The 18,409-nt window shown below is 41.9% G+C and overlaps 1 protein-coding gene across 1 annotated transcript in view; it reads right to left on the bottom strand.

Annotated features, from left to right (window-relative positions):
• elavl4 (ELAV like neuron-specific RNA binding protein 4) overlaps positions 1-18,409 on the bottom strand; it is a 72,650-nt gene that overhangs the window by 20,891 nt on the left and 33,350 nt on the right. The window contains exons 4-6 of the mRNA XM_040129424.1: positions 17,312-17,558; positions 5,498-5,601; positions 1,187-1,340 (exon numbers count right to left, since the gene is read on the bottom strand). Coding sequence (XP_039985358.1) covers positions 1,187-1,340; positions 5,498-5,601; positions 17,312-17,558 — 505 coding nt within the window. The remainder of the gene's footprint in view (positions 1-1,186; positions 1,341-5,497; positions 5,602-17,311; positions 17,559-18,409) is intronic.

The following is an 18,409-nucleotide window of genomic DNA, read 5'->3' on the forward strand; positions in this document are numbered from 1 at the left end:
GCATGTATATTACACAGCTTGTGCCTCTCATATAGTCATTGTTTTTATCATGGCGGCCTCAGCTGGAGCCATGGTCAGAAAAAATTGCCTACCGAGGTCACTCACTCACTAGGCAACGCCTGGTGAATGGTAGGGCTGGGTGATGTGATTAAAATCAGTTCATCGCGATATGAATAAGAACACTTTCCGATGCTGGTAGACAATATATCAAGATATAGTGAACACATGAAAAAAAACAATCTAACCACTGTTCAATGCACTGAACTGTGTTCCACTGATTTTCACCTCATCAGCCAAACCTCTTCACTCATATAAAACAGCTAGTGTAGCAACAATTTTCATAGAATTGTTAATTGTGTAAAATTATATCATCACAATATAATTACACCGAACCTCAATTAATGATAATATTGCAGGGTTTCTGTCACTGCAGATTTTTTACTTAATTGTCTTTATTTCAGCTGACTATGGTCGACCCCGATTCTTTCTCCTTTTTTTTTTTTTTTCCTTTTGTTTAGCTAATACTGCTTTCCTTCACTGTAGCACTATGTATTAACACACAGTAAAATTTTTCAGTATGTCATTTTTTGTCAGTGATTTCTTTTTTAAAGCTTTTCGTGCTCATCTGGTCATTTACTGACACTACTTTTATGCAAAGGCGAAAAAAAGAAGGTATGGTCCAGTACTCTATAGGATCAACACCTTAAGTGTGAATATGACTTACACATGGTGCTTCAATAAAATAGAGACCTACTTGACTGTTACACTTGAGTTTACTGTTACTACTGTACAGTTTCAGTAGAGACGAGTGCGCATTGTTGTTTGGCTGAAGAAAAATGTGTTGCAACTTGAGTAAAGAAAAAAAAACAGTTACTTAGACACAAAAAGCACAAATAGGGCTAATATTAGTCATGTGTCTATACATCAGATTCTCACATGAACGCACAACACACGCAAAAGACAGACATTTAACAAATCATAATTGTTTAGAAAATGTGTTAAATAATCAGTCCAAGTATGCTCTTGAATGGCTGGAGGATATTTTCATTTAACAGAATCAGTGTATCAATTTATACATACTGTGTGTGTGTGTGTGTGTGTGTGTGTGTGTGTGTTCACTGTCTGGCTTGATCATGTGTGTCCATGTCAAAGTGAAAAGAGAGGGGAGGTGCTGCCCCATGGATACCTGTGACCTGGTCGACGAGGATGCGGGAGGTGATGATGCGTCCGTACTGGGAGAAGAGCTGCTCCAGCTCCTTCTGGGTCATAGTCTTGGGCAGGCCGCTCACATACAGGTTGGCGTCACGGATGGAGGCTGAGCTGGGTCGTGCATATGACACCTGTGGAAAATGAAACCGTTCTTAGGGCTTGTATGAATAAGTTAGGGCTCCTACACTTAAATACTCATTGAAATCCCAGGGGGATGAAATTGAAACAAGATTACAGTGTGAGAGGTACAGGGATTTGGTGTGTGTGTGTGTGTGTGTGTGTTGGATAGGCAAGGGTGTGGGTTGCTGGATCCGCAGGGAGAAAAATGTGACTGTATTTTCTTAGTACACCTTGCCTTGGGGATTATCGTCGTCAGGAAAAGATTTAGCTGCTTAGAACACTGGAGAGATAACAAAAGTTGTTTGCTGGGGGAGGCAGGGGAAACTTTGTTCCCTTGAGTAGAAACCACAGGTGTTTTACTTTGAAAGGACAGCTCAGGTAGCCAGGGAAACAGGATTAGTAGTATTAGGACTTTGTCCAAAAAGTCTCTTCATTCGCCTTATTGCTTACAAGTGCCATTCTAAGTTAAAGTATCAATGAAGTAAAAAAAGGCCAATGTTAATGTGTTGTGTTTTCAGTCGGTAAATTAATTAAAGGTATACTATGCAGGATTTCTCGGTTGCTGTTTGTAAACACACCATTCAAATATGGCCCCTCCTCCCCGGCTCAACGAGCGAAAGAGAGAGCGCGCAGCCGTGGTCGAGCGAGCTAGAGAGTGAATGAAGAGAGGGAGTGGTGTTAGAGATAACAAAAATCTTTAAGCTTTAAACCAAGTGCCATTTAGCCTTGCCAACTCTGAATGGTGGATTTGACAGTTTAGTTTTATTGAGAAAGAATACAATATGTGTTAAACTTTAAACATACTCTATTTCAGAGAATCTGCTATGGGTGTAAATTGTTTGCGATTGTAACCAAATTCTTACATACAGTGTGCTGCAAAAACACATGCAACTATAGACATATTCACAAGCAAACACACACACACACACACACACATAGACAAAATCCATCACATTCTTGCCTGTGAAACACTCTCCCTGACTGCAATCCCAAAGAGGGAGTAAAAAGGACCTCATCATGTTACCTCTAACCCACACAATTTCACTCAGTTCCTCACTGTCACACGCTGCTCCTCTTCTTCTTTTCCACAGACATACAGAAACACAAGCATATGTCCACATACTTGCAAACACACACAGCTTTTAATGGTATTCATATGTCACTCATATTCTTCTACCTAGAATATACTGTTTGTGAATGTCATCCCTACTGGTGCAAATGTCGGGAACTGAATAACTGGTTATACTATGGTTTGCAGCCCCCAGCGGTAGGTCTCTTCCTGTGAACTCTCACTTGTCAAACGTTGTCCCCAACATCTTCATGTGTAGACCCGATTTTGCTCCAGCGAAAGTTGCGTAAATCCCATTACTACTGCTGCTGACTGGAGCAGCTTTCCTTTGCAGTACTTTCATTACCTCTGACATGTGGAGACAGAAGTCATCAAATAAGGTTAAAGTCAGGCAAATACGGTGGATATTGCATTCATATCCTTGAGCAACAGCATGGAAATCCTGCTGAACTCTAACAGTGCGAGAATGGGATTGGGAACAGCTGGCTTTTCCCTTGTCTCACTTTTCTGTCACACATCTTCCTCTTTGGCCTCTCTGCTCCGCTCCTCTGTCTTCCCCTTCCTCTCCACGTCTCTTTCCTTTTTGCTGCCTGGATCGTTTCCTTCTGCTTTTCTCCTTCCTTCCTGCGTGCTGCCTCACTAAACCTTTCTCTCTCTTCCAGATTCTGCCTCTTTTTTCCTCCTCTTTTCTTCTATGTGCAGCTCTCCCTCATTTTCTCTCCTTGTCAGCCAACTCCAGATGTCTAATCCATCAGCACCTTCTCAAGCTGTGAGCAGTATTGTGTACAAGTGTGGTGTCGTTCATGTGTGAAACAGGAGTGTGTGAGTGCGTGCGTGCGCGTGTGGAAAAGTTAGAAAAACTGCAAGTGTGAAGATTAAAGTGTTCACAAGCACACACTGTATAAATGTGTCTGAGATTATCTGCATGCGTGTCACTGAGAGCTCCTCTCACCTTTTGGCATGCTGCTTCCCCTCACACCTCAGTAGGAAAGCAGCATCGCAGCCATTACTGACAAAATCTGAGGTGTCATGGTGGAGGAAACACAGCAGCGAAACCAGCTCAAAGACACTACAAAGAGACACATCGCCTGAGAGCATGTGAATCTCTGGGCCAAGCGTTTCCTCACAAGTGTAGTGGCATAGAGTGGGAAGGGTGTGACACGAAAGAGCGACAAACTTAATTTTAGAATTACTGTGCTGCCTTTTAATTTACCTTGTTACCTTTAGGGTATTTCAGTCTGTTGTGGAGAGAGAAAGCAAGGAAAGAGGGTAGTGGGAGGGAGGAAATGAAGTGTGAAAGAGCGATAGTGCCAGACAGAGATGCAGAGTTGTCTTCTGTCATTATGAACACAGCCTTTATCTCAGGAACAACTTGAGGCAACCTCTTGTGTCATGAGTGTGAGAGTGAAAATCTGTGAACTCTGACTGCTAGAGTCCAATCTTTATATTGAAAAAGCCTATTTTCACTTAAGTGTCCATGTTGGCTGACTTGCTTTGTGTTGTATTGGTCATATACCATTTTTAATTCTCATATCACAAAATTACTTCTATATGAATAGCAAATACTCTGATGATTGTTGTGGAAACAAAGCTGTAGTCTTCTTAATAGCCCATCTTGGATATCCTGACCACAAGACGACATTTACATGCCTCAATTTGCTGATTATTATTCCAGTATTTATTACTGCCAAGATACAGACAGTATTGCTGGGATAACTTTGAAAAATGGCTATTAGTGAACAATGCTTAGTGTGTAAAAACAAGTGAATGTATTTGTGAAGAAATACTAAAAACTTCCTATGAAGAAATACTTTTAAGATATCTGTTTGGATACTGTGTAGAACTTGTAAATTTAATGAAGTGAAGAGCGCTGCTCCTGTAAATGCCCATGTGTAAGCACTCCCACAACCGAGCGCACCCAGTCTCTATCTTCTGGCTCATCCTAACACTTGTAATCTTTGACCGGTGAGAGCCCTGCTTTGATGAAAGTGTAGGTCACAATGACCAAATCAGATATGCACAAATGTCACACACAAATACAGACACTGATCCACCCACCATAACCACTTCGTACCAACACAGATCTCACCTCAAGCAAACAGTAAAGTACACACATATTCACTAATACAGCCCATGCAGAAAATACACACATTATCACATATTACTCTCCGTCTCTTTTTTCTCTATGGCATTAGTTAGACCATGGCCATGATGCTGTGCTGAACCAAGGCACCGCTTGACAGCGTACACTGTCTAGGGAATGGAGGGATTCTCTCCCCTTTCACAGCAACAGGCTAATCCAACCCGATTAGATCAGATTAGATCAGATTAGATCAAATGACAGAAAGCGAGAACCCAAGGATTACCACAGAGCGACAGATTATTGCCCAGCTTAAAAGAAACAACATATCAGCAGGCACAGAGGAGAGTGGAAAATAGCAGAGGAAAAAAGGAGATCAGCGAGGTGATTGATATGTTGATGTAAAACATCTGCAAAAACCACTGCTAGTAAGGTTTACTTTTTAGTCTTCAAAACATGTTTTGGAGGAGGGACAGCGCAGAGTTGGCATTGATTTATCTGTTTTACCTCTGTGACAACCACCACCAAGCCTGCACATTAGTCATGCCATTAAAATGCAATAACAGAACCTTCAATTATTTTGGAAAATGTGATTCACGTATGTCTTCCCTTTCACTCGGAGATATCTTTATAATTTCACCTTTACATTTTGGCATTTAGAAATTAACTAGCATTTCAGCCATAGTCACAAGCTTTAAAATGTGTCTCTTTGATTTAGATGGTCTTTTTATTTCTGAGGCTCATGCACATTAATCCCATTTTGCCCTCCAGCTGATTCACTAACAGCATCACTATCTAAAAGGGCTTTGTGAAAGAAGAAAGACATTTTATAATCTAAGTTTACCAGGACCTACTCAACTTAATAAAATGCATTGTAATTTTATGATCAATTATCTAGCAATTCATTTTTACATTTTGCTGTGATTATTTTCTCATTTTCAGTTTTTTATTAATTTAACTGTGTATGTAATGAAAATATTTTAAATAGACTTTCTTTAGTTGTACATAGTGTTAGTTACCTTGATGGTTTTGGTCTGAAGTCTGAGTCCATTTAACGTATTGATGGCTTTCTCTGCGTCCTTTGGATCGATGTAGTTGACAAATCCGTAGCCCAGACTCTGTCCTGAAATGCCAGAAAGAGGGAAAGAAAAGCTTTTAAAATCTTATTTTCTCACTAACAACAAGAAAGCATCTTGATTTACACTCATCATCCAAACCTAAAGATTTGAGGGGAGACAGCAAGGCCCCCCTCATTGTTAGAAGAGTAGGATAAACACTTTGAAGGTTTAAACTTGTAAGGTGGTACCATATTTCCAACTGACAAATATCTCTACTCTCTTTTCTATACTTGCAATCTCATTTCATGTTTATGACATTGTTGGCAGTCAGGGCAAAAGCCAAAGTTACATTTAGATTGATCAGTAGAATGGCAGTGTGATTTGTTGACCAAGATTTGATCCTTGGTACCCCGTAGCTCCCAAAACTGAAAAAAAAAAAGAACAAAAACCCAGCCCATGGTCCCATCTGTACATACAGCTTCTTGGATATCATACATATTGCTCTGGAAAGTCCTTTACAACATCTCTTTGTCACTACTGACAAGATCACAGTGACTCCTGCCCTGAGCGCCATGAGTCTTGGTGTCATTTTTGTCGACCAAGACTTCTCTGTTGCCACGATCCTGCAGAACTGTACTCTACAACATGTACCCTTTAAGGGACTATTTTCACTACTCCAAGATCATCAAATGATCATTCAAGAGATAATCCTGGTCAAATAATGGTGGAAAAAGTTACCAATTAACAGATTAAAGAAACCCATCTCGACCTTATATTTCCTGTCATACTTAGAATCTTATTGAGTTGGGAATGTGTCTATACTCTGCTCTTTGCACTTCTCTTTACTGGTTGCTCGTTGTATCGGTGATTGGAGTGTCAATGAATGACTGCCTGAAATATGTCTTGAATTAAACTCAAATTCTTTCTGAATTATGAGACTGAAACTCAACCCAGTCCAAGAAAATAATCTACCACAGTAAATACAAACAACATATTTGTTACTGTCTTTGCAGCTGTGCAAAAAAAAGCACCACCCCCATTTCCCTCTAAGCTCAGTGTCTTAGATAGCAGACTCCCTTTGAGTGTGAAGCAGGCCTGACATCTCCTAGTGTTTCCCCGACAGATCAAGCCTTTCAACGGGCGTAGAACTTTAAGCGGATGCCTCCAGCCATCAGGGCCGTCAGTCGGCTAGTTTTCAACAAACAGCCCCTATCCACAAGCACAAAGAATCAGTCAGTTTAAGAGGAGCGGCATGCACATATTCACACTAATGGGAACAGACAGCGGTTAGTCAGAAACAAAGTGAATCGCAAAATATGGAGCATGGCTGTTTCACAAAATAAATACATTTGGGCTATGGGTATCACAGTGCAGAACAGCTCAGCAGTGAGCTGTGGGCCAGGAGGGACTTGTAGTCCTAACATCAAACAGCTGACGATTTTCTCTTCTTCTTTCCTCTCCTCCCTCTTCTCCTCTGGATTAACTGTGGATTATCAGACGTTCTCTATTGTTAATTAAAAACCTGCCATCCTGGAGAGACTACTGCTATTTATAACTAACCCGCCTCCCTTCCCCCTCCCCCTCCTCTCTGACTCTCAGCTGACATCAGGTGTTAAGTTTGGCAGTTAAAATATAACTCACAAATCATTTTTGCAGCTTCTCTTCTGTATTAAATGGTGTACGCAGAAAAGAGACTATGAATAATGAAGAGAAAGTGAAAATGTGGCCAAAGTAATTAACTGAATGAACATGCATGTAACTTTAGCTTGCCAATAAACTGAGATGGCCCTTAAATGGTATTATAAATTACCCAGTAGTGTACAGTTTGCAGATAAATTGAGTATTTTCAGCCAAATAAACATGTTACATTGTAAAAATTTCCAACAGTAACTGTTGATAGGTGGTTGTATTCAATTTACACGGTTTAAATTCCAGATGGGTGCAGCAGCTGAGAGCCTGCTGCTTGTAACACTCCTCTCTGGCATTCACTATCTCTTCCACCCTCACCTCCCACTTTCCCATCACCTTTCTCACCCCTCACCCTCATCTTCAACAAGAAATGTGAGGTTTGACAAGAGCAGCTACCAGAAGGTTAGCTGAAAGTGAAGTGTGCTGGCGAAGAGCACTCATGCAGGGCAATAGAAATGGGCTGGCTGGTGCTTAATGGTACCGATACACTTAACACTCATGGAGCCATCCAGGCAGCCAAATGGGGCCAAACTGGCAGCCATGGCCTGTAAAGGGGGCAGCCTCAGCGTAGGAAGTGTGTCTGTGTGTGTGTTTGGGGGGGTTGCGTAAGTTAGTATGCAAGTGTGGGCATGCACACGTGAGTCAGCAATTGATTACAGTCTTACAACAAATATAATAATGTATTTACTTTGATTACTTTACTTTGATGAATGTGGTATTCAGCAACTGCTATATGTAAAGGATGTTTGTGTGTGTGCACTTTTATTGCGTGTGTATGTTGTATCTATGGGGAGCTTAAGCTGGTATTGGCATATCTGCCCGCCACCACTATTGTCTTCACTCCCTCTTTGGCGAGGGGGCCGGAAGGAAGAGGAGGGCTGGGTGCGAGGCTCACGGGCTGGCATCAGTCCCCAGGTGAGCGGGGAGATGAGGGGAGACAGAGGAAGACATCTGTCTGCAGCATCAAGAAACCCCCGAGAGGGGATTCCACCAACCTTTTCCAGCCTGCTACGGAGCAGCTAACAGCAGGGAGCCACCCGCAGGCTGCCTGGAATCTGCACGGATGGGTGGGAGCCGCAACGCCAATGCACCACATAGGCAGATGTACACACATGCACACACACACATGGAAGTAAACATGTAATCACTCAATCACAGAGGCACATACAAACAAACGCAAGCAGTAAAGTATGTCTTCGCAGCAGGACAGTGAGGAGTGGAGTGGCTGGCAGCTAACCAGTAAATGTGTCATTGTTTGTGGTGGGTGGGTGGGGGTGTTGGGTTGGCTTTGTAGTTCCTAACCATTTAGTATATGTCAACACTAAAAAGATGAGGAACACAATCTATTTCAGTCCATTATCATAAGTATGCATGCAGTCATATGGGCGAAGATACTACTGTAAGAGGTTCTCCATCAGTGACATACAGTATGCATGCAGAGACAGCAGGCAGTGTGGTTGGCTTCAGCCTGTCACAACACCTGCCCTGTCCACCTCAATACTCCCCAGCAGGATCAGCCCTGCATGCTGTCTGCATTTGGATCACACCATAACAGTCCCCCTGCTCTGAACCAGCTCAACACACCACGATTAAGCACGGTCAAAAGCATGTTTAAAATGCCTCAGCATTATTTACCCTAGCATGGTGTCTTACTGTATTATACGGATAAGGCCAACTCAGAATGCTTCACATGATTAGAGCACCAAATAAAAGTTATGACCATACAGCAAAGATGAAGCAGAACTTGATATTGCTAGAGCTGTCTGTACATTTTAGCCCCAGATATGTGTTCTTCAAGATCTAGTCTACTGTAAAAGTAATTTTCAATGTCATATCATATATCAAAGTTGCTTAGCTGATGCTGAATAATGATACAGTCACAACAATTTAACATGAGGTTATAGAAATGCATTTCGAGAGAATTCAAAAGTAAGTATAAGGGACATTGCTTGATACTGTATGACATCCTCCAAACTCTGTCACAGGAATCGATCCTCTAAAAAGACAGTTTACCTAAGAAAAGTGTGAAAACCAGAGACAGATTTTATAGACAGGGACTGCCTACTGGTATTTTATGATGACAGAAAAATAACTTGAGAAAGTACTGCATCTGAGGCAATGTAGAGAAGCCATTAAAAATGCATGATAAATAGCCTCTAATGGGGTTGTAGCTAACAGAAAAAAAAATCCTTGTGCTGATCAATTAGTTTAATGGATACATTAACTTATATATTTTAATTGTCAATTAAAACCAAGAATTCAAATGATGCATTGCTTTCCATAATGGCCTTTTAATGAGGTTAGATATTCATTTGCCTTGGATTCGTCAGCTGCATACTGTATCAGTCCTGCGAATTCTACAACAGTTGTACAACAGTTGTGACGAACCAAGAAAATGTTTGGCAGCAATGAAAAGGGGCTTCTTAATAAAGATTATGTAAATTTAATGATGGCAGAGGTCTTGTAATAAAGAACGTCCCCAAATGGGATTTATGTGAATTATATCAATCTAAAATCTAGGGTTTGTTAATGATATTCTACTGTGTGGGTAAAGTATGTGTATGCACCTGTATCTGCCAAAAGCTGTCATTAAATATTGTATAGGTTTAGGCAGCACTATAGCGCCGCAGTGCTGTATGATATAGTGCTAATTGGGACCCACCTCCACTCTTTGGAAGAGCTTTTGTATAAGCTGACATAAATTGTATAGGGAGGTGGTCATGCTTTTCAGTGGTAAAATCACTGCTATTTCTAGCGAGTACCTCTCTGGCATGTTGGTGAGGTGTTACAACTAAGTCATTGTTTGTGTCCTGAGGCGCAGCAGGTTGTCCATAGTGTGAGATGAGAAAATGAGTGTACTTTGAGCGGGGGGTCCCGCCTGCTGGCCCCGCTATGCAATTTCAGCTTTCCTTTCCCCCTTCTGTGCACACAAATACACACAAACGCTAGACGATGCAAGTGAAAATTCGCACAACGTACCTATGCAAATTACATACAGCTACATAAATAGGCACAAACAAAAGCAAAATAGATGTATGCATGGCTACACTGAACTTACAGAAATACAATCAAGTTAAACATATTCATGTACATACAGTACATACAAAACTGAGGCACGGAGTAAGGTACACACAGTAAGAGACTGTAGTTGCATATTGCCTGTCATTATTTTGTGCCTTTTTTGTTTTATTATGTGAATAAGAGCCCTGTACGGCAGACATGAAAGCATCTTCATCTTCTGCTATCATCAGTCAAGTTTCACACAAAACTAGTGATCTAGAGTGGTAGCTACCAAATGAAACACAGCTGCAAGAACGTTCTATTTTACTGTGTACCTCGCTGCAATCTATTGTTCTTAATGCTATCCTCTGAAACTGTGGAGCTATTAGTCAAAAAGTTAACTTGAACTGCTGACACTGTTGTCAAAACAGATATTATAGTAGTTGCTGCAGTTGGAGAAGAAGCATTCTGTTGTGAGGTTACAACTGCCAACTTGTTCAAATTCTTTTTTAAATAATTAATTTCTTTTTCTTCTGTTCCTTTGTAGTTTCTATAATTCCATAAAAATAAGAAATTTGTGTAGTACATGCTGCCCAACAAATGGAAAAAGCTCAACATGAATTTGAGGCGGTCTAACAAAAAGAAAAGTCCGATAAAAATATCATCTGTGTGAAGGGACCTTTAAAGGCTATCTATAAACATTTCTACTTGTTCCTGCAGCCCCACACCCTGTCAGCAGTTCAGTCCGTCCGTCATTTGGAAGCCATGGGAGGACAGAAACATTAGAAGGGGTGAGGGGGGGAGTTTCAGTGTGCAGGGATCATCAGAGCTATGAGCCAGTGATGCTAACACACCTTGAGAGGACCAGCTTCCTCTCCCCAGAAACAGGCAAATCTGTTCGGTCAGTCATAAATTTAGCGACATTTTAAGATGAGGCAGAGGGGAGAAAAAAACATTTCAATTTGTCAAAATAAATGTGTCACACTCACTGCTTCCACGCTTTCCCATATTCTGACGTTTTGCCCCTTGCTGCTGCAGCAACTTGAAGTAGTGCTATTTTTGATGGGCCAGTGCTCCCCAACATTTGAAAAGGTGCCCTGTCACCAGCTTCATGTCAAAATACACTTCACTTACCTTAAAGAGGGTCAACTCCATAGCACTGAGGAGCGGGAGTTGAGTGAGTTTGCAAAAAAAGAAACACCAAGAGAACAAAAGACTACAGTGCCTCAAATACTAGCGGTACAGTTTGAGCATATCATATGGCATGTATTGAGCCCGTTTAAATAACTAAATTCATAAACAGAGCCACATCCCCCACACACAGACACACACACACACACATCTACTGTAGATCCCTCTCCCACTCACTCATTCAACGCATCTTTCCCTCCTGGGTTGCCAAGGTAGCAGCCACTGTAGCAGTCAGGAGTCTCCCACTCTCAGTTCCCAAGGCCCTGCTTCGACTAACACACACACACTTGCCCACGTAAAAGCTCAGGGACAAGCACGCACACAAACGTAAACCACCCCCTCGTGGTGGCTCCCTGAGCCTTGGGGCCAGTCGACTACAGCCTGCAGTGTGTGGGCTGGTTGGCTGGCTGTGAAGCTGACAAATACAAGGCAAGCTGACAGACGGAGAAGCCCCTTTAAGACTTGACTGTCACATCAGGATTGTGGAGCTCACCCTGCTGCACCTGCTTGGACTCTTTCTGGGAGCACACAGAGTGAACAGGCCCACAAAACCTCAGCCATCCACCCCTAGCCCTGCAGCACACAGGCTGGGGACAAAGGGACTGTCTGGCTCTCTCCTGCCAAGGTACCAGTTCACCAGTTCACTCAGGTCTTAGGGCGAGGAAGCAGTCCTGAGGCACATTCAGCCTCTGGATCTGAGCCCGACACAGGGGACACTCACGACCTCTGTGTTCTATGTAAAGGGCACACAGAGTGGAATGAGAGGCGACACAGGCACTCTGAAGTGAGGGTCATGGGAGGAGCAGTGCATCCAAGCAAGCTCTCAGGATGTCCACTTCTGGGTCCTAAGCAGGGGGAGAGGGGTGCCACGAGGAGAGAGACAGGACATTATTGGGACCTGAGATTCTGAAACTTTAATGTGTGTCTTCGTGCTTGTGTCTGCACTTCTGAGCCTGGCAGCTCTCTTAATACCTGGCTCTGAAGATGTCAAATCCTTTTTTCATCTCTTTCCCTGTCAGCTTTGTTCACGCTATCTTCAGCCTTCAGCCCATTGCAGGTTCAGATAAATGCAGCCTGTATGTGAAATATAAACACTGCAGTAGATCTCCCTCAGCACGATTTTAGTAAGGATTAAAAAAGTATGTATGGTTTGTCGACACACAGAACAACATTACATTTGTGTTGTTTAGGTGTCTTGGAAGGGGTAAATGGCTCTCACCATAGGACAAACAAAGGTGTAAACAGAGTTATGTTCCCTACACTTTAGTAATGTCGGAAAAACAGGTTGGCTTGCAATCTGAAGTACAAAGAGAATCGGCTTTGCTCCAGGCACGTTGTCAATGTATATTTCAGTAGCAACAAAGAGATGTGGGTAAACTGAGGTTGATATGGTGAATATTTAATCTGCTCCACGTTAGACTGACAGACCTTGTGCAGGAGCTAAGCTGCACCCGTCTGTCCTTGCAGATCAGGGTTAGATGCATATTTTATGTTAGCAATACTTGTGGGTGCACTTGATGTTCCATAAAAGAAATGGAACGACAATGAAACTAATGGAAGTGTGTTGCCTGGACCACAGGGAAGTGCGTGCAAAGCAAGCCAAATCCAGCAAGAGATGTTTTTTGCACTTACAGTATATGACTATGCGTACCTGTCCTTATGTAAGAACTGGGTTCACAGTAGGCTTTCACATGGCACTGAAGCTGCTGTCTGTCAGAGGTGCTCCAGCTTGAACTACACCACAGCTGACATCACAGTCCATCTATTTTTCATTGCCAACATCTGCTTGGTTTGCTACATTGTCACTATAATTTGCATCAGCTCCCCAGATTCCATGTATAAAACCAACACGTGGAAGGTGACTAGAGTAGTGTGCACAAAAGGCTTCAGTCAGTGTGCTTTAGGGTAATGTCTTTACAGGCTTTGATATAGAGTGATACAGAGATAAGAATTATTTCATCTGTATTAACAAAAAAAATACTGTCCCCATTATTAAAAGGTGAGCAGAGTTTGCTGCTAAAGGCTGTCAATCAGCAAGTGCTGTTACTACCTAAGGAAAGAGGTAGCACAGGCAGCCAGAATAAGGCAGACACATAGCAACTAGTAAACATGGTGAACTGTTTACTCAACAAGCAAGTAAAATATCCTATCTATCTCCAGAGAATAAGGCTGCTGAGATTTGGGCTACTGTAATTACTGGTGAGAATGCCAAAAAAAAAGAAAAAAAAAGATTATCCACATAAATGTAACCCCCCTCAACCACCACCACGCCCCTCCCCAACGCAATCAATTATTGTTCCAGCATGAAAAGCTATTTTCTTCTCCTCCATGTCATTATGAAAACAAATGCATTCATTTATCCAGCAAAAATGCACCCGTTGCCGAAAAATTATCCCGAAAAATGACTTACTGACAAGGATCGGTCAATTCCATTTCTGTGTGTGTGTATGCCTGTGTGCATGGGCGTGTGTAGATGTTCACGAGTGCTGATTCAGTATAGTGCAAGGTCCACATTAATTTTTCCAAGCTCTCCACAAGGGTATGTGTGTTTTTACTAACATCTCAGTAAGGAGTGGTTGCTTTCACTGTTGCTCAAGATACAGACTTTCAGACTGGCAATTTTCAGCTTAAACAGTCGTTTTGCTTCCTTTTAAAGAAAGAAATACCATGAACAGAAAGCACTCTAAGTGGAACCATCTATAGTTCATAGTGTCTCAAAGCCATCATATCCTTGACATAAGCATTTGTATATGTAGTGTTCTCTCTGCCTGGAATACAGGACGACAAATGTAAAAGCTACTACAGTATACACAATTAATTCAAGCAACTGTTTAAATGCTTAAGATATATCTTCTCTTTAAGAGACAGGAAATTCACAGGTGGAGGCCTGGGGCATTTAATGCAAGTGTGTGTGGGCTGCAGCTAGGTGTGCGTAAGCTAGCCTTAAACAAAAGATTAACCTGCATGTCCCTGGCGTGTTATGAGAGCACCAGCCAGAGACAGTTGTGCAGGCAGGCAGGCAGGCAGGCAGGCAGGCAGGTGTTGCTGGGAGCAAGAAAGACACCCAGAGGTAGCTTTAGTACCAGCTGAAGTCAGCCAGGGTGACAGACGGAGCTGGAGTGGCTACGCCTGCCTGCACCCGCCCGAGCCTCACGCCACACTAGCGTCATTGGAGCTGACAGGAGCAAGTACACAGGAAGCTGAGAGGACACTGAGGACCCGCCTGTCTCTCCTACCTCTGAAAGGCTCATGTGCTCACACGTTGTCAGCAAACACTCACAGGTTAGTCAAGTCATAAATACTGATGGGAAACAGATCGTGAGATCGAAGCAAACAAATAGTGATGAATGCTTGCTAAATGTGAGTTGATTTGTTTGCATTTGAAATCATAAAGCTGAAACAGAAGTACCATAAAACATAAAATGTAACCACTGTTAGTTGTGGTATGTACACCAAAAAAATGTCATGGCGGAATACGTCAGTCTTGTAATGGTTAAATATTCAAACTATTTTCCAAGTACATTTTTGTAAAATTCAGTGAAATTATTTATATTTTTAAACTTTGTTCTATTCTCTTTGTGCTCTTCACAATGCATAATAGAATATTAAGGCATGAAGAAAGCAGGGCCTTATTATTCCCATCAATATGAATAATATGTAGCTCCAGAACACTAACTATCCTCAAGACATATTCAAAAGATTTGTTCTGAAATTTCAACATGGTTAAAGATATTCTTCCTCTCTCGGTCTTGACTTTCTCAAAAATCCTGATTGGGAAAATGGCAGAAATTTATCTTTCTTACATCGATGTGCAGATATTTGTGAGAGACAACAACGGGTACAGGTATTCAAAAAATGGTGTTCTCTTTACCCTTCCCCCTCACGAGCCTGACTTAGTCTTTCAAAGATTTGGATGACTGTTAGAGAGTATGAAGCCTCTTGGCATTCTCTGCAGGAGGAGGGGATCTGTGCTTTGTTAGCTTAAAAGTTTGCATCAGGAAACTGCACCCATGGGAGAGCAAAACAGGTATACACAACAGGGGGAGCTGAAGGCAGGGCGGGATTTTATTTATAACTTTTTGTGTGGATGCTAAGTCATCAGAGAGACCTTGTAGTACAGAGCAGAGAACTACCCTAAATGATTTAGAAGTGAGCGGACAAACATTTCTACCTCTCTCACAGTCCCCAGTTAGGCCATGAGCAAGTTTACTAAGCTTCTGTTCAAATTTAAAGTCTCTCCAAATATCTCCCGTTCGCTTGGTTCCTCACTGCTGCTTGGCAAATCATACTTAAGAGGAAAATTGGGTGGAGAGAGAACATGGTGATGGTGATGATGATAGCATGTGGTATATCACTGTTATTTTTGTACACACCATCCGCCATTAAACTGGTGTATTTGACTCTCAGGCTCCATTTTGTGGCCCATTACGGAAGAAGAGGAAGATGGTTCTAAAGAGGATTCATAGAGCTGCAGAAATATGCTTCAAAGAACACAGAGCAGACGGAGGCAGGAGTAGCTGGGCTAGTGGCCATCTCTGGTTTACAGTCATCACTAATGACCTTTTGGTTACCCTTAATCTTTTACAGGAGATCTAATCTGTGATTACATATCCATATATCTGCGTATGTGTGTTCGCTCTCCTTGCCTTGCTTGCTTGCCTGCTATTCGAGAATGGCTTGGCGATCTCGACTGCCTGACTGCCCCACTGCCTGCCTGCCTGCCTGCCTGCCTGCCTGCCTGCCTGCCTGGTGCCTGGTGCTCTTTAATGAGATTATCAGGAGAAGAGTGTCAGTAAGTAGGATCTAAAATGAAAGCCATTATGGAGCATTATCACAGAGCTACACCACCCCAACCCCCCTTATCCATCTGCTGTATGGCCACCCACACAGCCACTACGCCCAGATTACAGCCACGATTAGTGCCGCGAAGTGCTGCTTAATTTAAACACCTCTGGAGAACATGTGGCACTTTGCTGCATTGCTGAGTCGCAGCGCTTGAACACACACAGAGGGCAGAGATGGATTTCTCCTTGTGAAAGACAACGCATGCAGTGAAATGTCCTCTCAAAAACTTAATTTGTTTGGAATGATGTTGGATCAAGGGTTTGTGTACAAGTGTGAACTATCCATACCATATATAATTCTTTACATGCTTGCCTACATTCAACACACAGCGTATGGCCACACTGTTGTATCTACACCTACCTTTGATCTTTTAGCAGTATGTAAACAGGCACGTAAACTGTCTGCTTCATCTGTCTGTTTCTCTTATCAACTGTTTTATTATTGTTGAAATTTTACTGTTATTTGATTATAAAATCAAATATGAAAAAAGATTCTGAGAGAAAAACAAAGGCAAAAAATAAATTAACATTTTGATTACAAATAATCTTTACATATGTGGTTTGTTGAGAATTTATAACTATGTATGTAGATACAGTATTAAACTTCATAAGCAGCTGTTGGATGCTATAGTGAAAAGGAAGTCCAGACTTAAAGTCCCAGGATCCAGTTAAAACTGTGAGAGCAGAAAGCAAGCATCTCAATCCCTTCTGGCTCTATGGGAGCTCAGTACAGTGGCTCACCTTGTGCTTTTTCCCTTTCTTCTTTCCTTTGGAGGAATTGTCTTTGGGGACTACCAAATCATTACACTATACTACTGATTTCACTTAAGGTGATTTTTATGTTTTTACTTCAGTTTAAAACATGCTCCTGTATATGCTGACACAATCCTATAAACCCTGAGTTCATGATATCTTTTCAAGACCCATTGGATACACCTCAAATTACATGGTGGCTGAGCAGATGATTTTATTAGGTCATGAAAAGTTGGTATCTTGGGAAACGCATGCAGCAATACCGCACAACCACGTATAAACAGTTTCCATTCTTCACCTGTGATCTTGTCGCGAACCAGCTTGCAGGACTCGATCTCGCCGATGCTACCGAACAGGCTGCGGAACTCCTCCTGGGTCATGTTTTGGGGCAGGTAGTTGACAATGAGGTTGGTCTTGCTATCGTCGTTTGTTGGGCCAGTCTGCATGGGTGAGGGGCAGCCGCGGCTGTTGGTGGTTGGCCCGTTGGCTGTGTTGCCTCCTCCGCTGGGGCCATTTGTCACTGGAGCCTCCATGTTACTGATGATCTGGAGCAGGTTGAAAAGGAGCAGAAAAGAAGGAGAAGCAAGGAGAGGAACCATGGAAAGAAAGGGCAGGGAGGAAGAAGAAGAAGAGAGATAGCATACATTAACAAAGGCTTCTCTAATGTAATTTGCAATGTGGAACACTGAATATGTAGCAGGGCATACAAGACTACAAAACTCCAAAATTACTTCTCTAAAAAGCATGAATTTTGTTGAATTAAGTCAGATCAACAGTCTGGATGAAGAGGGCCCTTTAAAAGCCTGTTTCCAGATACTTGAAAGGTTTTAAACAAGCTTTGTACATACAGTCGTATGTGTCGGTGTTTTGGTATTTCCATACAATTAATTCTTGCCATTCTAACTGAGATGGATTTAAATGTTGTAACGGTAAGGTAGAACAATGACACTTCACAATGTCTCTGTATGTATTTGTATGGAATAGGGTTACTCAATACATTTTTACATTTTAGGATTACGGGATATTACTGTTTATAGTAAGAGATGACAAAAATTTGTCAACCGTCTGAGTCTTTGCCAGATTTTCCAGATCTCAGTTGTATTAAGTTATTTTGGGCAATGTTGCAAAACAGTGTGCAGGACTGCTTTACATCAATATTGAATTTACAGGATTTTGCATCAGTGTGATGAAGTACCCTGATTTTTTGGGTATTTTATTAATAATTCAGTGAGCCAGGAGCAAATACTTGTATATTGTGTTCAAATAGCTGAAAGTAGTTGTTAGGAATGAGAGTATTCACTGAAGGAAGGCTTATATTTGTGAGCAGTTGTGCTGTCACCAAATAGTTAAATAAGTGAAAAACAAATAACTGTACTGTATATCACAAAGTGATACA

This window comes from Xiphias gladius, chromosome 6 (assembly GCF_016859285.1).
Source record: "Xiphias gladius isolate SHS-SW01 ecotype Sanya breed wild chromosome 6, ASM1685928v1, whole genome shotgun sequence".
NCBI lineage: Eukaryota > Metazoa > Chordata > Actinopteri > Istiophoriformes > Xiphiidae > Xiphias > Xiphias gladius.